Source organism: Nyctereutes procyonoides, unplaced genomic scaffold (assembly GCF_905146905.1).
Source record: "Nyctereutes procyonoides isolate TBG_1078 unplaced genomic scaffold, NYPRO_anot_genome, whole genome shotgun sequence".
NCBI classification, from domain to species: domain Eukaryota; kingdom Metazoa; phylum Chordata; class Mammalia; order Carnivora; family Canidae; genus Nyctereutes; species Nyctereutes procyonoides.
The window spans coordinates 13,384,009-13,406,137 of record NW_026575046.1 but is presented as its reverse complement, the minus strand read 5'-3'; the positions used below and the strand labels follow the sequence as shown (position 1 = coordinate 13,406,137).

The 22,129-nt window shown below is 47.2% G+C and overlaps 1 protein-coding gene across 2 annotated transcripts in view; it reads right to left on the bottom strand.

Moving 5' to 3' along the window:
- NPR3 (natriuretic peptide receptor 3) overlaps positions 1 to 17,932 on the bottom strand; it is a 68,356-nt gene extending 50,424 nt beyond the window's left edge. For both annotated transcript variants that reach the window (XM_055325674.1, XM_055325675.1), the window contains exons 1-2: positions 16,585 to 17,932; positions 6,403 to 6,525 (exon numbers count right to left, since the gene is read on the bottom strand). In XM_055325674.1, the coding sequence (XP_055181649.1) occupies positions 6,403 to 6,525; positions 16,585 to 17,356 (895 nt within the window). In that variant the 5' untranslated portion in view covers positions 17,357 to 17,932. The remainder of the gene's footprint in view (positions 1 to 6,402; positions 6,526 to 16,584) is intronic.
- Between the last annotated feature and the right edge of the window lie 4,197 nt (positions 17,933 to 22,129).

Sequence of the window (22,129 nt, the reverse complement as noted above, 5' to 3'; positions counted from 1 at the left end):
GTGGCCATGGAGCTGGCGCTGGCAAGGGGTACCCACACCGGGATAACTAGCCGAGACAACACAGAAGATGTCCAAGAAATGAATGCCTGGAGCTCACCTGGGCTGGCTGTGTAGCATTATGGCTCTTGACCTCTGCTCATCCCACCCTCTCCAAATGTCCAGGTGTTACATGCTTGCCACGAACTAGGCTGGTCCAGTTGCTCCCAACAGTAATAACAGCACCACTTAGTGGGTGATGCCATTGTGAATGGCATTGGCTGTAGCATTTCATTCTTTAATCCTCTTAAAAACTCCATGAGGAAGATGTAAGTATAACTGCCACCATACAGATGAGGAAACTGAGGCTCAAGGAGACTGATGTGCCCCAAGTCCCTTAGCTAATAAACAGAAGCAGGATTCAAATGCAAGCCAGACTCCAAACACTGCTGCCATGCCATCCCTGCTCCATATTCATCTCACGAGACTTTGAGGTGTCTCAAGCTTTAAAAATGAACATACGATGGGATGACAAAATGTTAAAAAAAAACAAAAGTAACACAGAAAGTAAGATCAAAAGAGGAAGTGTCTAAATGTGGTTTAACAACTGTTACAGTTCAAAGATTGTGTGAGAATTCTTTTTCTTTTCACATCATCCCAAACTGACTTTAATGTGCATATGTATTACTTTTACAGTAAAACATAATAAATCTAATCTCTCCTCAATTTTTCTCTTTCCACTTTTAGCAAGTCAAATAATTGATGTGCATCCCCTAACTCTACTATACTTCCATGTTCACCTTAATTAGTGCCCTCTGAGTTATCAGGAAGTCAAGAAAGCTCTACAATAATCTTAACAGCCCTGGACAGGATCACCCAAATAACTTGCCACCTCACTTACGTCCAAAGATGATAATGCCAGTGAATAAGAATGCTGATAGGTGCTATTTAGAACTCTACAGGGCAATATAATATCATCTTCTCTCTAGATTTTTAAAAAAGATATATTGATTTATTGATTTACAAGAGAGAGCATGTGTGTGAGCAGGGGGAAGGGGCAGAGAGAGAATCTCAAGCAGACCCCATGCTGAGCACAGAGCCTGACAGAAGACTTACTCCCTGAACCCTGAGATCATGACCTGAGCTGAAATCAAGCATCAGATGTTTAACCAACTGAGGGAGGCACCCAGACACCACTTCTCTAGATTTTTTTAAACCTATCCTGTCAGTCTTATTTTCCATCATTTGAAATCCTCCATAATATATTCTGAATTCCTATAATCATAATTTGAGCAGATCTGAGAATTTTTTTGAGTTCTCATCAAGAACAAACAATCCAGTAATTAGTAAATATGGACATTATCAGTATGGGGTTCTTTTAAGATCTAATAGCAAGTACGTATTAATTAAAATAACAGCCTTTTTCTAGAACTGGTGTAGAGTTTGGTGTGAGGAAGCACAGGTAGAAAAGGATGTTGAAGAACTTTTCATGAACATGTATCTGATTCTTAGGGCACAATGGGGAGCCTAGGTGGCTCAGTCGGTTAAGGTTACAATTCTTGGTCTTGGCTCAAGTCATGATATCATGGGTCGTGGAATGAAGCACCCCATGGGGCTCCACGCTCAGCAGGGAGTCTGCTCGAAGATTCTCTCCCTCTGCCCCTCCCCCACTCTTGCACATGTGTGTGCCTGGACTCACACACTCTCTGTCTCAAATAAATAAATCTTTAAAAAAAATCTCAGAGAAGATCCCTTACTGATGATAGACACCAGAACCTTGATCTAGGTCTCTCTGCCTGCCAGAAGATTCTGTTTACTGCTTCTGCCCTAGGGAGGAACAGGGCTTCAAGGTTTGTGGCAAGAATAGACATTTGCCTCTCTATACCCATTCTTGCTTCTTCCTTAGTAACAGATTCCTAAATTGCTTTGGGGTGACACTGAGTCTAGCTGAAAATACACATTTCCTGGCATCTCTCACAACTAGGAGTAGCAAAGTAAGTAGAAGTTAGCGAGTGGGGCTTCCAGAGAGACCTTCAAACAGAACTGAGTCAACTGAGATGGTGAGATGGTCTCTGTTTGCCTGTCATCTTTCCCTCTTCGTCTTGCCTAGAATGAAGACACCATCCCTGGAGTCCTAGCCACCATCTTATGATTTTGAGGATGGACACTGTTCACTAAGATTAAGGGAGCCAAAATACAGAAGAAGCTTAGATCCCTGATGACATGGAACCACCACCTCTACACCGGGCTGCCCACTTCTGGACTTCTTACAGGTGAGAGGATAAACCTCTACATTTGTTTAAATCACTATAGGCCGAAGTCTTGGTTATTTGTATGCAAATGTAGTTCCTAATGCACCTACATCCATTTTTAAACCGTATTAGATAAAAGTTGGCCAATCTGTTAACAGACTATATGGCCTAAATTTATCTATAAAACGATACCAAGAAGGGTGCTTGGGTTGGTTAAGTGTCTGCCTTTGGCTCAGGTCATAATCTCAGGGTCCTGGGATCAAGCCCCACCTGGGGCTCCCTGCTCAGGTGGGAGTCTCCCTCTCCCTCTCCCCCTGCCCCTCCTCCTCACTCACTTTCTCTGTCTCTCACTCTCTCAAATAAATAAATAAAATATTTTTAAAAATAAACTAAACCAAGAAAAATGTATAAACTTACCATTTTTTAAGAACTATATATAATCATCAAAGTAAACTGAGACTACTAATATAGCTAACATTTATTAAACACCCATTATGTTTCGAGGTGTTTGCTATGTATCTCACATACATTACCTCATCTATTACTCAGCTTGATGCCATGAGGTAAGTACTATTATTACAGTTAGAAGAAACTGAGGCCGGCAGGGGAGGGCAGGGTTACCTCAATTTGCCAGACTGATACCAGAGCCCAAAGCCTAAGCAACCATTACATAAAAGATAAAAATGAAAAGAGGTCTAATCAGAAACTCCAAGGATACTCTGAAAGTTGTATGGAGCACAATGTATAAACTCTACGCAGTTTAAGTTTCAAGAAGCAGAAAAATTGAACACAAGGAAAACTGCATTTTAAAAAGCTGTCCCCAAATCACCAAGAGTAAGTCACATGGCTATGACTTCTTATGCCGTACCATGCAATGAGAAGGACACAATGTCATTTTTGTAGTATTCTTGACAAATGAGTATAAACTTAATCTTACCATGTGAAAACAACAGGTAAATCCAAATTGGGAGACAATTTACAAAATAACAGACTCATCAAAAGTGTCAGGTCATGAATGACAAAGAAAGACTGAGGAAATACCACAGATTGGTGAAGATTAAGAAGATACAACAACTAAATGGATTGGATCCTGGAACAGAAAAAGATCATGAGGAGGAAAAGTAGTCAATTTCAAATAAGGCTTGTAGTTTAGTTAGTAGTATTGTATCAATGTTAATATTCTTATTTTGATAATTATACTATGGTTATTTAAATTATTAACATTAGAGGAATCTGGATAAAAGGTATATATGAACTCTATTATTTTTGCAAGTTTTCTGTAAGTCTAAATTATTTCAAAATAAATTTTTTTAAGTTTTTCAAAGATTACCTCTAAAAAGAAGTTAGGTCCAGATACAGAGTTGAATTGTTTCCATCTTTCAAGGAATATTCTTATGGTATATAAACTGTTCTAGAGCACAAAAACAATGGAAAGTGTCCCAATTAATTTTATAAAGCTAATATAAACCTGATATTAAAATCTGGCAATACCACCTCAAGGCAAGAAAACCCTGTCCAATCTCACGCATGAATATAGACTCAAAAATCCTAAATAAGATAACTAAAAAGTTAAAATCAGCAGTACACCTAAAAAAGTCATCATGACAAAGTATACTTAATTCCAAGAACACTACATTGGTTCAGTCTTAGGAAATGTATTAAAAGAATAGGTCAAATGTACGTGATAAAATTCAACACTCATTTCCAATTTTTAACCACACTTAACAAACTAGAAATAAAAGGATACTTTAACATCTACTTCAATTCAAGAAGTCAGAAATTAAAGTATCATCATAGTTATATAATATTATCCTGGAGGTTCTTGCCAATGCAATACAAAAAGAAAAAGAAAATGTTTAACTGACAAAATGGGGAAGAACTCTTGTTGCTATATAAAAATGATATAAAAGTTATTGGAATAGGGGATTTAATATATGGAACCCTTGCAAGATAAATAAAACAGAATCTCTTAGCTTTTCTATAAAACAACTACAGTTATAAAATGTAATGGGAAAAGAACATGATCATTAATAATACCGAGAGCATAATATCTAAAAATGAATTCAACAAGAATGGTACAGAATATAAATGAAGAAACTGCAAAACTTTGCATAAAAAGAAATTTGAAAAAATAATTTAAAAGTTAGATGATGTAAGGATGCAGGAAAACATACAAACTCATAGTCTGTTGCAAAAGCATATATATATATATACACACATATGTGATGCACACACAAGACTACTCAATATAGCATTATTCTTAATAGTAAAAAGCTGAGAACAACATAAATATTGAAAAATGAGAGACTGGTCAGGTAAAGATGGCCTATCAGCATTATAAAACCCCGTGTAGCCACACTTGAAATAGTATAACCATTTTATTGAAAAATATTTTTATAAATATATTTTTTATAAAATAAGCAAGATGCACATGCTTCTAAATATTATGATTAAACTTTAGCTGGGCGGCAGAATTTTCTGGGCGGTAGCTTATTTTCTTCCCTGTGATTTTCTGTTTCTCAAATTTTCTGTAATACTCACGTATGGTGATTAGCAAAGTACTACAAACTTTATCTGTGGATGCGAGGAATTCCAATACCTAATATTTGCACTGCACTGGCCCATTTATAATGTGCATTCACATGCATTTTCTCCAAATAAATACTATGTTTGCATCACCAATGTGCAAAACTCAGAATAAATGTTTAATAATTCTCACCAGTCTCTGTCACTATCTCTGTGAACTCAATATTATAGCCAATAATATAATTACATTCTGATCTGGGGTCAAAAAATGAGACCACCATTTGGCTTATGCCAAAGAAGGGGAAAGAGAACCATGACAGCAAGGAGGAAAAAATGGGTGTTCATCCTGCAAGCCTCAACTCTTCAACCTTATCCACTACAGGAAGCAGGAGCTACTTTTGTTTCATCAACTTTTCTTTAGCCCTGTGAGAACTCTGTTTTATTATCTGTTTATGCACAATGTTCTATTGCTTGAGTTGTTTGACCAAGCCAGGGAATCAGAGCAGGAAACTGAGGTGTATCCTTTAAGGTTTAGATCCTGTCTGTCTCTCCACAGCAAGAAGAGTTCAGCATAAACAAGCCATTTGTTACAAGTACACTAATGATTCCCTATCACTGCTCCCTTCTGAGCAGCCAATGTGCAGTATTTGAGAAATACTGAGAAAATGTTCCATTGTCGCATGCTGTCCCCTTGGAGAGAGCCCTAACCACGTGTGGAGGACGTGTTTTGAGCCTGTGATTTCCCTGGCCTTCTCAACCACCCTCCAGCACAGAAACACCCAGAAGTTCCCCAGATCTGTTTTAAAGAATCCTATGCTTTCAATCAGAGGCGTTGGTGGATCTCAAACTTTTAAAGAGGGGAGGCTTAACCTGTGGTCATCTGGAAGGAAGGGGCTGGGAGCAGTAGCTTTCAAAATGCTTTACCCCAATTCGCCGGTAAGGAGTATTTTACTTTCACACTGCAGCCCATTACAGACGTACGTACGTGTAACGTGCTTAAATAGATACACACGTACAATTATATTAATAAGTTTTATGAAGTAATAATATGCATGCAATGTGCTACACATTTTGACATGTCCTATTACCTCGACATATTCTAGTCTATTCTACTAAAAATCATGCCCACATCTCATTAAAATATTCCCAAAGCCCCTCATGGTGGTAACCTGCAGCTGGAAACACCCTGGAAGGGGGGGTCTTTGGGGCTGGATTCGTGACCATCTGGAGCGCCCAGAGCTATGCTCTCACCCGGACAAGTCCCCTGGCACCCCCAGCCACCCTCTTGCTCGGGGTTCCCAGAGAAGAAGAGCTTGAGGACTTAGGAGAGTATCACAAATTTCTAAAAATCCTTTGAATGGAACCGAATCTATGGAGGGAATTCACATTGCTGGCTTCCTGGGGGCCTGTTTGTTTGTTTGTTTGTTTGTTTGTTTTAAGATTTTGTTGTTTATTCATGAGAGACAGAGAGAGAGAAAGGCAGAGACCCAGGCCGAGGGAGCAGCAGGCCCCACGCAGGGAGCCCGACGCGGGCCTCCATCCCGGGTCTCCAGGGTCACGCGCTGGGCCACCCGGGCCGCCCTGGGGACCTGTTCTGACACCTGATGGGGGTTGGGGTTGGGGGTTGGGGGGCTGGAAGCACAGTTACCGTACGAAGAACTGTTGAAGAGCTCGATGTTGAAGAAGGCGTAGTCGCCGCCCGTCATCCCGCGCCGGTGCGCCGCCAGCATGATGCCGCGGATGGTGTCGCCGCTCGCGCACATGATCACCACTGCGGGGGAGGAGCACACCGCGTCAGAGCCCGGCCGGGGCGGGGGCGCTCACCTCGCCCCCAGCCTTCCCCCCACTCGTTCCTTCCCAACGGCGCAGGGGCAGACCGGCAGCTGGACCGGAGGCCGCCAGCCCACGCCCGCGCAACAGGTGACCCACGAGGCCGCGGCCGCCCGCCCGCCGGCCCCCCGCACCTCGGGGGTCCACTGCGCACCGGGGAGCTGGGCGGGGGCCCCCAACACCCAGCTTTGGGAATGCTCTGCGCCAAAAAGACTTCGAGGAGCAGAAAACGAAACGTGTGATCTTGCATCCTTAAAAGAAAGGTAATAAAAAAAATGTTGGGGGGGATCCCTGGGTGGCTCAGCGGTTTAGCATCTGCCTTTGGCGCAGGGCGTGATCCTGGAGTCCTGGGATCGAGGCCCGCGTTGGGCTCCCTGCATGGAGCCTGCTTCTCCCTCGGCCTGTGTCTGCCTCTCTCTGTGTGTCTCTCATGGATGAATAAATAAAAAATCTTAATAAATAAGTAAATAAGTAAGTAAATAAAATAAATAAATAAATAAATAAAATGTTGGGCAGCCCGGGTGGCTCAGCGGTTTAGCATCTGCCTTTGGCCCAGGGCGTGATCTTGGAGACCCGGGATCGAGGCCTGCGTTGGGCTCCCTGCATGGAGCCTGCTTCTCCCTCGGCCTGTGTCTGCCTCTCTCTGTGTGTCTCTCATGGATGAATAAATAAAAAATCTTAATAAATAAGTAAATAAATAAATAAATAATAAATGTTGGGTAGCCCGGGTGGCTCAGCGGTTTAGCATCTGCCTTTGGCCCAGGGCGTGATCTTGGAGACTGGGATCGAGGCCCGCATTGGGCTCCCTGTGTGGAGCCTGCTTCTCCCTCTGCCTGTGTCTCTGCCTCTCTCTCTCTATGTCTATCATGAATAAATAAATAAAATCTTTAAAAATATATGTTTTGCTAGAAAGGGCATCATTGAGACAACTGGAGAGATGGGGCTGTAAATTAGCAGTATTGCATCTGTGTTAAAGTTTTTGCTTCTCGGGGATCCCTGGGTGGCTCAGCAGTTGAGCGCCTCCCTCCCTTAGGCCCAGGGCGGGATCCTGGAGACCCAAGATCCAGTCCCACATCAGGCTCCCTGAATGGAGCCTGCTTCTCCCTCTGCCTGTGTCTCTGCCTCTCTCTCTCTCTCTCTCTCTCTCTCTCTATCATGAATAAATAAATAAAATCTTAAAAAAAAAAGTTTTTGCTTCTCGTACTTACACTGTGGTTATGTAAGTGAATGCCCTCGCTCTTGTAATCACACACTTAAGTATTTAGGAGTAAGGGAGCATGATGGCCCTACTTACCTCTCAAATGGTTCATAAAAAGATTGGTGGGTGTGTGTGTGTGTGTGGTGTGTGTGTGTGTGTTGAAAGGGGGTAGGAAGGGAAGGAGTTGGGGAGAGATTTGGAGTGAAAGCATATAGGGCGAAATGTTAACAATTGGTGACAGTGTGGGTAAAGGCTGGGGAAAGTTCTTTATACTTTCTTACATCTTTTCCAAAAGTATAAAATTATTTTGAAATAAAGTTTTTAAAAAATACTTCAAAGCTGTCATCAGATTTGCCCAGCGTAAGCCAGTGAAGAGTATCACCTGCTTTTTGTACTGAATAGCATAGTAAGTACATTTTCCCAAAAAAGCAAACTGAGTGGTTTTAGGGGAAACCGTCGTTTGGCAAATCAGAGGAGGCGGTGAGCAGTATAAGCTTTCTGCCTGAATTCCGAAACATTTTTCTCAAGCTGTCTCACCCTATATAGGAAATAGTTAACAAGACTGCAGGTCCCTCCTCATGTTTGCTCAGTTTCTACCCACACTGCCAAACCTGAGCAGCTTTAAGTGGCTCCAGAACATGGTTGTCTGCCCCCCAAGAGCTCCAACAGGCTAGCGTGAAGTGGGTGCCCGGCCGTTCTCCAGTTAACTGGATCGCTGTCCACGGCCTGGTCCCCACCATGCAGACCACTCTCACACACAGAGAAGGGGACCCGGAGAACCCTGGGGGCTGTCCCCATGTCATCACCATGCACGCCAGCCCTCCGAGATGTGTCTGTTCTTTGTAAAAGCATGGGTGCTGAAAGACATAAAGCAAACTTCAGGCTGTGCCAGAGCTACCTTGGCAACCTCCATGAAGGGTTAGGCGCCTGTTGATATTTCATTTATTACACATGTTAATTCAGAGTGTTAGATCATGACTCTGACATTTCTTACTACGGAAGGGCTTGCTGTGCAGGCTAAAGGTCTAGAGAACAAGTTTTAACAATACAAAATTCCAAAAGGTCTCTAACTGTGGGAGTAGGTGTTGTTTGTGCCTCGAAATATTGTTATATATTTGGGATAAAGAGTCAAATACCAAGATGCCTCAGTAAGGAAGCTTTGAAAGAAACTTTTCATCACTCATTATGACCTAGACCCTTATTTTAGCTCGGATTCAAATTCTAGTCCCAGAAATGATGAAAGAGCCACAGTGCCCGCAACAGAGCAGCCAATAAGGAAAAGGCGGAGGCTGGACAAGTTTGAAGAGTGCAGATTCCAAGAGTGGGCATCTACAGAAGGCCCCCGGGGGCTCTAGCTGACTGTCCACCAGCAGCCCTCGTCATCTTGTGATCAGCTGATCATAGTCCGGAGTCTGGCCCTAAACCCCCAGATAGAGAACCTGTCAGTGCATAAAGAGTAGAGTCCTTGTTTGGAGTCAGAATCCCAATAACCTAACTCAGATGTTTTTAGATACTCTCAAATGCATATTCCTTCATTTTAATGAGGGCCAGAATTGTCACAAACACATTTGTGTCAACATGTACCTGGGCATGCCAAATGAGAAGCCAAATTGTACGCAGTAGGATGTTAGTGAGGATGAAATCCTAATCAGGGAGGTCTGTTGGAGGATTCAGGCATCCAAAGGCATCAAGCCTTGGTAACCCTAAGCATCCTTGTAAGTGCTTTACCACCCCTGGACCTAACCGCTGTGCCCTCATGATGGAACACAGACTTCCCTAAGTCCTGGCTGGGCCCTTGCCCAACACTTGCCCCCCATCACTTCTTTGTCTATTTTTACAGCTCTGGCCCATCTCCTTCTCCCTTTTTCCATGACCACCAAGATAGGCCTCTGACAGACAAACTCCTTCTTTAAATGTCAGTACCTGCTGGGACTGAGCAGGAGTGACGCAGGGCAGCACTGAGGCTCTCCGAGCAGACTTTGATTATTTTAGATCTCATCCATTTTGTGTGGACCATGCAGTTCAACTCTCAAAAAGGAGACCCTAGTTTCGAAGTTCATGGGCAGGATATTGTTTTTTCTTGCATAAAAGAAGCCCGTAATGCACATTATCATCCAGTTTAAGTTGGAGCAAGCACTTACAGACACTGGCAAAGCAGAGGGAACGCAGAATCCTTTTAGATTTCTAGGATGTTCCCGAATCCCTTAGGGCTGTTTCATTCATGCCTAATTCAACAGCAACTATTTTTAGCATCTTGCCTTTATACAATCTGTCAGAAGGTTTAAAATAGTTTTCACTGAAATAGCTTTCTCTTCCGACTCATGTTTCTTCAGTTTATATAATAACTAATTAAATTACACACTTATTATAATAAGTACAACTGGTATAAACGGATTTGGTGACAACTCTTGGAAAGAACGTGGGCAAGTGTGAGAAGCGTGTGGGCATAATCAGGAGAAGTATACAATGACCAGCATTCACCAACAGTCAATAAAGTGTATGGAGAAAAAGAGAGCTGCAGTTAATGCTGCAGGCTGCTTAAATGAAGGTCAATTAAGACAATTTGTGCTGTATTTAAGCACAGTTAAATATATACATAGTCAATTTTTTTGGTCAAATTGTTGAACTTGTAGAAGGTGGGATGATGGTGTGATTCTAAGTTTCTGGATGGACTGTTCAGCATTCTGCTCTATTTCTCTCTCTTTGCCAGAGAATTTGTGATGTCCCACGGCACCTTCCACCATCTGACTCCCAGTGTCCTCTGTAAGTGACTTTGCAATCACCTTAAGAACGGCAGAGAGAGAAAAAAAAAAAAAAGAACGGCAGAGAGAAGTGCCAGGGGGTGGCCACAAGAAGCCAACTCAGAGAACCAGAAACAGTCCAGGTACCATACCTGAGTTAGGGGGGTATCTTTTCCCCAGTCTCATGTTTTCATCTGGAGCAAACTCTAAGAGGGTGACCCTCCTCATCCCACAAGTGCCTTCATTCATCCTCTCTCCCACCGGAGGAAAAGGAGTAAATTATTGGATTGGTGAATCTAAAAACAAAAATGCCATGCCAGTCCTTTCTCCCTTCCTCTTTCAGGTATGTGTCTGCTTGCAGAGGGCACATATTAAGGGAGAAGTAACAGTAAGTAGGCCCTTTTGGCAACAAATCTAAATCCTTGTTTTCCAATAGGTTTTATCAATAATAAAAACGTATTTTCATTTTCGGGGTACCTGGGTGGCTCATTCAGTATAGCATCTACCTTCTATTCAGGTCATGATCTCAGGGTCCTGGGATGGAGTCCTGCATCAGGCTCCTTGCTCAGGGGGAGTCTGCTTCTCTCTCTCTCTCTCTCTCTCTCTCTCTCTCTCTCTGCTTCTCCCCCAGTCATGTGCTTGCTCGGTCTCTCTCTCTCAAATAAATAAATAAAATCTTTAAGAAAGAAACACTTTCATATTCTCCAGCTGACTCTTGCACCCATCTTCCATTTGATTCTAAGCTCAAAAAAAGAAGAGAGACGTTATTTCATGGAAGCAAACCAAGATATGCAATGTACCGCAAATTGAAAACATGATAGCAGAAATTAGAAACCAAAACTTAAGAGAAATTTGGGGAATAGTCAAGGAAATATCTAAATAAGAGGAATTTCTTTTTAAAAAACAGGTAGGAAGTAGGAAAAAAGAGATAAGAAAGATAGAGTTTCAATTCAAGAAGTCTAACATCCAAATAACACAAATAACATCTCCGTTCTGTCTTTCCAGACAGAACAGAGAAAATGAAGGGGATAAAAGAAATAATTTAAGAAATTTTTTAGAACTGAAAGACATGAGTTTCTGAACTGAAAAGGTGTATCCCCCAATATTCTGAAGTGCATAAGGCAAGATACTGGCATGAAAATACATCATAACAAAATGTTAAAACTTTGAGAGCAAAGAGAAAATTCTGAAATTTTTCAGGAAAAAAAAATAACAGATAACAAACAATAGGTCAAGAACCCAAATCAATTCAAGCTTCCTAGTAGCAAGATTGGAATTTACATATAAGACAATCCTTCAAATCTTGAGGGAAAATGACTTCCAACCTAGATGTCCATAATAATGTATAAGGGTAGAATGAAGACATTTTTGGTCATGAAAGGTATCCAGTTTTAGCTCTCATCCTTCCTTTCAGAGAAAGCTCCCGGAGGATGTGCTTCACCAAACAAGAGCATAAACCAAGAAAGAGGAACACATAGGGATCTAATCAGAGAGGGAGAAAGGGAGGCCATGGAAGTTGTAGGGGGTATTAAAGAAAGACTCCAGAGTGACAACTGTGCAGCCTGCTTAGAAAATAACCAAACTGGGGGCACCTGGGTGGCTCAGTCAGTTAAATATCTGCCTTCAGCTCAGGTCATAATCCAGAGTTCTGGGATTGAGCCCCACATTGGGCTCCCTGCTCAGCAGAGAGCCTACTTCTCCCTCTCCCCTGGCCCTCCCCTTGCTTGTGCTCTCTCTCTCTCTCTCTCAGATAAAGAAACAAAATCTTTTTTAAAAAGGGAAAGAAAAAAAGAATCAAACTGGAACATCTCAGGGCTTAAAATAGAGTTGATGGATGATTTAGTTTTAAGTCCATAGGAAACTAAGCAAACAAGCAAAAACGGGCTTTTTTTTTTCAACCCAAAGAAAACCAGAACAATAAAGAAAATATTGTCGTAATAGCCCATTTGGTCCAACTGCAAATAGCATTTAGAAGGCAATAATGATATAGACATTGAAAGCTGAGCTAGCCAAAAAATTTTTATAAACCATTCTGAAAGGATGTCTGCAGGGAGAGCTTGAGCATGTGATTACCCATGCAAGGGAAGAGAACTAAATTATCATCTGCCCCTGGGATGGCAGGAGAGAAAACCTCCAACTGAAATAATCAATGTAACATGTCATTTAGAAGTACAAAGTCAAATACCTACAGAAGTCGCTGCAAGGGTTGCAAGTGCTTTCCTTGGGGACGTGAGGCATGGGAAGCAGGAGACAGGAAATTTTTGTTCCTAATTAGGCTCCTGTAATCCTCTGACTTTTTAAACTATATAGCTGTATAACCAACTCCCATAAAATTAATATTTTTTTTTAAAAAAAAAGGACTTCTTTCTGGCCATTTCTACACTATATATTGGGTTTCATTTGCAAAATAGAGATTGCACTTTTATTTTTGTTTTTCACAAAGGTCCATCCACTCCAAAGGCTTTCAGAGCTTCTACACTGCAGCTTACAATGCTTCTTTTTTCCCCTGCTGTTAGTTATTTTACACTTATCATACATTCTTTGCTTAAAAATTCTGCTTATCAACCACTTGGTCATTTACTCCAGCCTAATTCTAAAAATAAATGACTCTTGTACTGATTAAATACTGTTATCTCTATAGTTGTTAGCAGGCCCACATCAACATTAATGACTAAAAGGATAAAACTGCAGTTCATTATACAAAAATGTGTGTACATACTACCTCTAGTTCTGCACCTCCTAAGGTGTATAGACAAGACAACTGCTAGCTTCTGTTGCTTGAAAAAAAAATTATTTTTAAACTTGTCTTTTTAAAAATAAATTTATTGCGGACTCTAGAATACTGAGGGCAGTAGTGGACTGTAGAATTGAATAAGTTTTAAGTAAAGATCATCACTTATTTACTAATACAGACTCGGGTATGTGTATTTTGGTGATGATGCATGTTGGCTAAAAACAAAAGAGGGAAAAAAATTTTAATTATTTACTTCAAAGGTAAATCCCTGAAAGGGATAATTAATGCTCCTCAGTTCTTCCTTTTACAGCACACAGACAAGTGAAATTCTAGTCATATTACTATTTGAGATGGTGGCACATCAGTTTTTACCCATTAAGAAATTCAAACATTTGTGATATGATTTTAAAGATGAGAGTAAGTTCAGAAAAAGTGCTAAAAATGTTATCTCCAAAAAACGGGGGCTGGAAGGGGGGAGGCTACTCTCTGGTTCTATGATGTTTAATACGGAGCTTTCAAGAACAAAAATGTGGTCGGTTATGTTTTTAATATTTGAATGAGCACAAATCCAAACCACAGATCAGTGTGAAGAGGCCTGATTCTCATCTGACCTCACTGTTTCAGGAGGAGGAAATTCTCCCTCCGAGAAGGTAAATGCTTTGCAGAGGCCACGCAGCAGCAGCAGCCGCCGAGTGGAGGTGCCAAAGCCAGAGCATCTGCTTCTCCTGCCAGGGCTCTTTCTCCATGACGTGGCCTCACCTCGGTGAGGGTGATTATCATCATATACATAAAATCTTAAGAGCCACAATCAAACCTGACGTTTACTGAGCCCTGGGTATGTGCCTGGCACCGTTTCAGCACACACTGTGGGTCAGCTCATTTAACCCTCTCGGCATCCCCAAGACAGGCCACCCCAACAACTTCCCCTTTACCTGAGGAGCCTGAGGTGTGAGATGTAGTAGCAGGTCAACCTCTTATGCCAGTAACGCCTGAGCCGGGGCAGGTGCTCTGGAAGTCAAACTCCACCGAACCCCTGTACCGAAGCCCTATGAAACACTTTAACCGCTTAGGGCAAAGTAAGGGTGATTAGTAAAAGATCCCTGGAGAGAGCTTTGTTACCGAGCACCTAGGGTGGGAATCGGGGTGTTTAACAGACTTAGGAGCGAAACTGTTTTTGTTTTATTATTTATGAATGTTTCTCTTTCTGCCAAGTCACTGTCGGAAATATATTTCAGAGTAAAGAATGGTAGCCTCATCACCTGTAAAACACACACAGTGCAGCCCCGCAAACTTTCACCACTAAACTCGATCTTGGACAAAATAAAAGCAGCAGCAGCTACTGCTGCTGCTGCAAAAAGACCTGGGAACAGCTATGAGGCTTCGGTCATCAGAGATACTCCGCGGCACCCAGCAGCAGCCCAAGCTCTCCGAAGCCCCCAGGCCCACCAGGGCCCTGGCGCCTCCCTGCCCCCGGCCTCAGCCTCAGCCTCGGGAGACTTAGCGTCCGGGGGCGCGATCCGCCCCCATCGGGCGACCCTAGGACCAGTGACTCTCAGGCCGCGCGCGCAGGGGTGGCCGCCAGCGTCCCGACCCGCAGGGCTGCGGCCGCACAGGCGCCCTGGCAGCCGCGTCTCCCGCCCGCAGGTCAACCCCCCCCCACCACCACCACCCCCGCGCGCCTCCTGCCCCAAAGCCGGCCCCGGACGTGCCAGGCCCTGCGGGAACGAGAGCAACCGCGGGGAAGAGTCAGGTTCGGGGAACGGAGCAACCCCGGGTCTACCGGGCTGCGCAGGACCCCGGGACCGGGCGGGAGGAAGCACACGTGGGTTTGTCCGCCGGGCGTGGCGAGGGCGCGGCGCTGGGACGCAAGGGCCCTTTATCCTCATCAGCAAACCCCGCGCCCGCCTGCCTGTCGGGCAGGGACTGGGCGCCCACGGCCTGCAGGTCACGAACCCACCAACAGCTCCCGCCGCTTCTCCGAGGAGCGCGTGCGCTCCCGCGTGCAAGCGGCCAAGCCGGGCTGGGGGCGGCCTCGGCGCGCCCCCGGGGAGCCCCCGCCCCCCTCACCTGCGCGGGGGCCCCTAGCTTCCGGCGGCGCTGTCCCCCGGCCACAGTGCCTGGCGCCTGCCCGTGCCAGATCGTGGACTAGCCCTGCGTGGGGCGCAGCCCTTCACGCCTCTGGCCTCTCCGCGTGGGGTCGTGGGGAGCTGTGCCGGGACTGCCCACCGGCAATCCAGGGGCGTGCACGCCGAGGGGGGATTTCTCTAGCACTGTGCACCCCAAACCTGACACCAGGAAGGAGGCAACTCTCCTATGCTGGCACCTCAGCCCACCTCCACGCACCCTACACTGCAGGGAAATGGGCCGCACTGGGGGCTTCTGAGATTAGGTATCCGCGCCCCCCCCGCCCCCCATTTCTCCTCCCGCTCCCCGTAGCCGCGGCCGCCATCCTCAGCCACGAGCTTTGTCCGCTTTTGCTGGTTATGCAAACTCCCACAGACGGGAGGAGAAAACTTGGGGCGCACGTGCAAAGGCTGTAAGCGCCCACTTCCCCAGCGCGCGCTCCCGCACAGCCTAGCTCCAGGCGCTTCAGAGACCTTGGTGCGGAAGGCGCGTGGCGCGGGCTGGGGGCTGGGGGCGGGGGGCTGGGGGCAGGGGGCGCGAGGGGCGGACGGAGCGTCGCCGGGTCCAGACACGCGAGGCATTTTTGGTGGAAACCACAGAAGCTCGTTTATAAGCGCCACGGAAGGAATGAGAAGGGCGAAACAATGACCCTTTAAAAGAAAGCTGGGATCTGCGGAAGGAGCAGCCAGGGAAACCCGGAGAAGCGAGCTAGCCCGGCAGCGGCGGCCGGCCGCGGAGCGAATGCCCAGGCTAGCGCACTGGGAGGGGGCGCGCGCTGGTAAAGGGCTGGGGAACACGTTGTCCGGCGTCGGGACGCTTGCAGACCCTGGTTGCCGCAGGGAGCCGGGGGTGCGCCCCCAGTCACCAGCCCGGCGCTGGCGATGGGACGGAGAAGAAGGAAAACCCGAGCGATTTGACAGCACCTGTCGGACCTGGGCACTCGCAGCTGCGGCTCAGGCGCCCCTCCCCGGTCCACCGCCTCCCCAGGACCTCTGCGTTCACCTCGCGACCGCGGAGGGCGACGGTCAAAGGCTGTCGCAGCCAAGCAGCGCACGCCCGGGGGCATCCCCTAGTGCGCGTCCGCCCCGGGTCCTCGGTGCGGCGGGGGCGGGAGGGGGGCAGCGGGGTCCGCAGAGGAGCGCACGGGTGTGTAGGGAGAGCCGCGGGGTTAGGGCCGGGAGCCCGGGGCGCGCTCCTGCTCACCTCGCTCACTGGCCTGGATGTAGCGCACGATGTCGTCCAGGTCCAAGTCTTTGGTCTCATCGAAATTGTAGGCGGACGTGTGCAAGCCCTCCTCCTGGAAGACCTCGTGGACCCCTTCGAGGGTGAAGTAGCAGTTCCGCTCCTGCTTGTCATCGCTGTAGACCAGCGCGGCGCGGCTCCACTGGTGGTGGCGGAACAGGGCGAGCATCATCTCACCCATCTTGGCGTACGCGGGTGCCACGCGCGTGAGGTGCGAGTACTCCGTGTCCTTGTGCTGGAAGCCAGCGGCCAGAGCCCCCGCCGACAGCATCGGCAGGTCCCAGTGCGACGCAAGCCGGGCCACGGGCGCCGCCGCGTACTCGCACACGGGCCCCAGGATGAGGTCGGGCTTGGCGCCGCGCGCCGCCGCCACGCGGTCCACCAGGCTGAAGAGCGCGCGGTTGCCGCAGTCCGAGTCCTCGTAGGCCACCTGGAAGCGGGTGCCGGGCGGCAGCAGCCGTCGCTCGGTCCCGTTGCCCTCCACGCTGCGCAGCGCGTACTCGATGGCCGGCCGCACCCGGGCCAGGGAGAACAGGTACGAGTCGTCCTGGGGCAGCAGCACCAGCACCTCGATCTTCTGCGGCTGCAGCGCCTCTCTCTCCCGGCGCCCTCCGCCGAGGCTGGCGCCCCCGCCGCCGCCGCCGCCGCCGCCGCCGCCGCCGCTGCTGCCGACCAGCAACGCCCAGACCAGCAAGACGCACGCGGGGCCGGTGAGCACCAGCGGGGACGGCATCGCGCCGCAGGAAGGCCTGCCTCGCCGCCGGCTCGCCCTCCGCCCCCCACCACCCCGGCTCTCGCCGCCTCACTCTTCTCTCCGAGGTCCCTGCGCCCCCTTGGGCGCCCTAAGAAAACAGAATAAATACCCCCTTCGCCCAAAGACAGAGGAGGAGTCCTTCCTGGCCGTGTCAACCGTTTTAAAAAAAAGAGAGAGAGAGAGAGAGAAAGAAAGAAAGAAAAGAAAGAAAGAAAGAAAGAAAGAAAGAAAGAAAGAAAGAAAGAAAGAAAGAAAGAAAAGAAAAAGTTCACCGCGCGTAAACCTGTACGCCTGTAATAGATCTCTATATATACGTATAAATATATATATATATTCGCCCTCCCTTCATATATGCCATTTTGCTTAGAGGTGGCTTCTTATTTGGGCGTTGCTAAGATGGCTTTTGAAAGCGTATTTGTAAAAGAGAGAGAGGAAAAAAAAAAAAAAGTTAGGCTTGTCCCAGTGCTTGTAATTGACGGTGCATCTCCCCCGCGTTTGATCTCATTGATTCGCGCCGGTTCCCGGATCCATAGCCCGCGTTTAAATAGCGTGGCAGCGGCGGCGGAGCGTGTTACCACACAAGGCGCTCCGAGGCCGGGCTTGTATTTCCAGCGGGTGGGGGGGCGGGGGTGGGGGACGGGGGGGGCTGGGCGGGGGGGCCTCTCATTAACATTCTTACATCAGGGCTCCTCCCCGCACGCGCACCTTCCCAGCGCTCCCGGGTCCCTAACCCCGACAGCTCCCAGCCCGCCCCGCCGGGTCCTTAGGGCCGCAGGCGCCCACGTCCGCGCCGCCCCTGGGGTCCCCCCGCCTTCTCCCGGGCCCGCGCGCCGCCGCGCTTTCCCCAGCTCCAGGCTTGAAAAGGGGGAAACGTGTTTGAAAGGGAAGAAACGAGCGCGGGCACACGCACACGCACACGCACACACACACACACACACACGCGCGCGCGCGCGGTGCACAGACACAACAGGACTGGAGGAAGGGGGTGGTCCTCCAAGCGGGTAGTTTCGTTGCAAAACTGCCTAAGTCCCGCGCTCCCTCTCACCTCTTTCTCACTCGGGCCAGATTCCCTCGTGACGCGCCGGCTCGGGGCGGGCCCCAGCCCCTCCCGGGCCCCTGGCGCAAGGTCAGGGGACGGGGACCAGGGGCCCAGGGCCGACGGCGGGACCGGGCGCCGGGAACTCGCAGCCAGCCCGGGCGCGACCTGCGCCCCCGCCCCGCCCCGCCCCGCCCCGCCGCCGCGTCCCCAGGACGGCGGGGACCGCACAGCCCCGAGGCCCGCGAGCCGCGCGCGGAAAAGCGAAACTTGTGGCTCCCAAAGGCGAGCGCGGCGCTCGGCCTCTGGAGGTGGCGAGGAGCCTGTCGAGCATCTCCGAGCGTCCTCGGGGTTTTGTCTGGCAAGCCAGGTAACGGAGGACGGGAGGACGCCTCCCCAAGTCTCCCCCGGGGGTCCCCTCCGGGCAGGAGCACCCCCCTCCCCCCGTCCCCACCGCTTCTCCTCGGGGCCGCCGCAGACCGCGCGCTCGCGGCTCCGCACCGCCCAGGAAGGGCCCGGGTCGCGGGCGGCGGAGACCCGGCTGCAAACGGGGGGGGCGGGGGGGCCGCGGGAGCCCTGCCGCGCCCGTGCAGCCCGGCCACACCGAGGTCACCCGCGGGGCGAACGTGCTGCGTGGGACTGCGGAATCCTGATGCCGAAGTGCCGCAGATTAAAATAAATTGAAAATGTTTTCAAATGGTCTCTCATTGGCCTGTGTCCGCGACTTCCTCCTCGTCTTAGGCCGACGCCCTCTTTCGGCAGAGACTTGCAGCGGACCCAGCACCGACGCCCCCGCCCCAGGCGCTGCCCTTGGTGGGTTTGGTGGTGGCGGTTCTTTTCTTTTCTTTTCTTTTCTTTTTTCTTTTCTCTTCTCTTCTTTTTTTCTTTCTTTTTCTCTTTTTCTCTTTTCTTTTCCTTGCTCTTCCTTTTTTTTTTCCTTTTTTTCTTTCAACGCGGAGGCCCCAAAGAACAATCGCTCTCATTTGTGACGGTGAAAAGGCAAGTGGGGTTTCAGGAGACGTGGCAACTTCAAGCAACAGCACCTCCTTGACGCTCTTTCTGGCGCCGAAAGTGTAGTTATGGATAACGTTTCACCCTCTGGGTCACTTAGATTTCAGGTTTATGCACTATGATCCCTGGATCTTCAAGTAGGACCTTCCTACTCCTGCAAGAAGTCTCATGTATTTAATTAGAGCTGCTAATCAGTAGCAAAAGAGGCATCTGTATAAAATTTTAATCCCACAAAGAGAGTCATTGGCACACGCTGGGAATGGAGATTTAGCACTTCACAGCGATTAAACCCTTCTTGGACTCCTGAGAAGAGAGGGAGGGAGGGAAGGAAAAGGGAAGGAGGAGAGGGAAGGAAGGAAGGAAGGAAGGAAGGAAGGAAGGAAGGAAGGAAGGAAGGAAGGAAGGAGGAAGGAGGGAAGGAGGGAAGGAAAGGAGGGAGGGAGAGAGGGAGGACACAACTAAATCACAAATTCCAAGGGTCTTAATGGATTTCAAAACTGGTTGCCAGGAGACGTGAAGGGACCGAGGTTTCCTATTACTGCTTTCTGTGCCCTGTGTCTGGGGAACACCGGCCAATGGCGATATGATTCTACACACTGAGTGGTGTGGGCTTATTAGGAGAGTCTGGGGTTTCAGTGGCACCCGGCGTGAACGCCTCTGCCCCAGCCACACCAAGGGTCACGCCCAGGGCAGTGCATTTACGTTGGGGTATCATAGCCTCTCCGTGGCCTTTGGATCAGAGTTCTCAACTTCCAGCAGGTCACTCAAGGGCACCGACAAGCTGTGGAAAGGAAGGGCCCCCAAACTAGACAGCAGAACCCGAGAGGCGCTCTGCTGGTGCTCAAAGCGCCTCTTAAAATTTTCCTGTGAGCAGAAATTAGGATATTTTTAATTGAGGTATAATTGATATGTAACATTGCATTAGTCTCAAGTGCACTACATAATGATTCCATATTTGTACATATTGGGAAATGGTCACCACAATAAGTCTAGTTAACTTTCATCACCATGCGTAGGTACAAAAATTTTCTTCTTGTGATGAGAACTTCTAAGATCTCTTTGCAAATTTCAGATATGCAACTCAATCTTAACTATAGTCAACGTGCTATACATTACCTCCCCAGGACTTGTTCTATGAGAAATTAGGATTTTTAAAGAAAAAAAATTTTAATTGAAAATATGCACATTAATGGAAGTAATATAAGTATATGAAATTTAATGTTATGAGTTTGTTTACTTTCCATCAAATTAGATTTTTTTTTTCTAAGCAGCTGGAAAGTCTGTATAAATTTCTTGAATACCATGAAGTTCTCTAATCTCAGAACCGGAAAAGATGTTAGAAGTCACTCAAGCTGACACCCCTTCCTCACTAGATGGTAAATTAAGGCCAAAGACTGAAAATGAGGTATTTAAATACATCTTCATCCCTGAGAATATTTTTAAATGGGATTGAATTAGAAATAAGCATGTACCACCTATTATGCCGTGTAGAAGAGATTTGGAAACAAAGCTAACTTTCATCAAGTAATAACATTCTTTGTATTAAAATTTTACTTTGGGCAGCCCGGGTGGCTCAGCGGTTTAGCGCCACCTTCAACCCAGGGCCCGATCCTGGAGACCCGGGATCAAGTCCCACATCAGGTTCCCTGCATGGAGGCTGCTTCTCCCTCTGCCTGTGTCTCTGCCTCTCTCTCTCCCTGTGTCTCTCATGAATAAATAAATAAAATCTTTTAAAAAATAAAATTTTATTTCATATGCAGCTAAGTTTTGAGGATATACAGTACACTACGATAACTATTAATAGAGTATAATAGAATTTTTGCAGCACTATAAACATAAAGACGGATTAAGCCAAGAAAGAAGGAAAAAAGAAAATAGCAACAATTCATCCCTTAGAGTCAATTTTTAAACATGTTCCTTTCAACTCTATAAAACAGTGAAATGGAAAAAAAAAGATCGCTAACCTTTTCATTTAGTACTTTGTTTCTGGCTACAATTGCTGAAGAAAAACAAAAGAAAGTTGCAGGGAAATTCTGCAAAATAAAATTAACGACATGAAAGGCAATGTTAGCTCTAACATGATTATTACAAAAGCTAGTAGACTTTTTTTATAGGATTTAGAAACGTTTTCATCCATGTCCACAAACTATTTTTTAAGGTTAAGCTACTAAAATAAGGTGGTCACTTTTCTATATGCAGTGTTCGTTTGCCAACTCTTTGACGTGTCCAGTGTCTACGTGTTAACTCTGCCACCAGGAAAGACAGCGTTGTCCAGAGAACCTCGACATGCCATCCTGTGAAATGCGCTAGAAACTATCATAAGGAAGTTTTTTCCACCAATTTTAATACTCTCTATAACCTCCCCACCACAACCCCAGGGGCAACTTCTAAAGTAAAGGGCCTTCCAAAAAAAGGGAAAAAAAGGGGGGGGGGAACTTCAAGATTTTTCTCCGAGAACATCTTCTCCCTCCTGAAGCCAGCCCTGAGGTCACCTTGAAGGATACCCCTGTGAAGCCTGCGGCCCACAGAGAAAATATCTTCCAGGGACAGAATTGGTGAAAACACACTTCCCCCTAGAGGCAGAAAAGATGAAAGAATATTACACACAGTTCAGAACATTTCTGTAATTTAATGAGCATTGAGGTTTTAGTTTTAACATATAGCTAATGTTTTAGAGGGAGACCATTCAAGACCTGGGAGAGAAA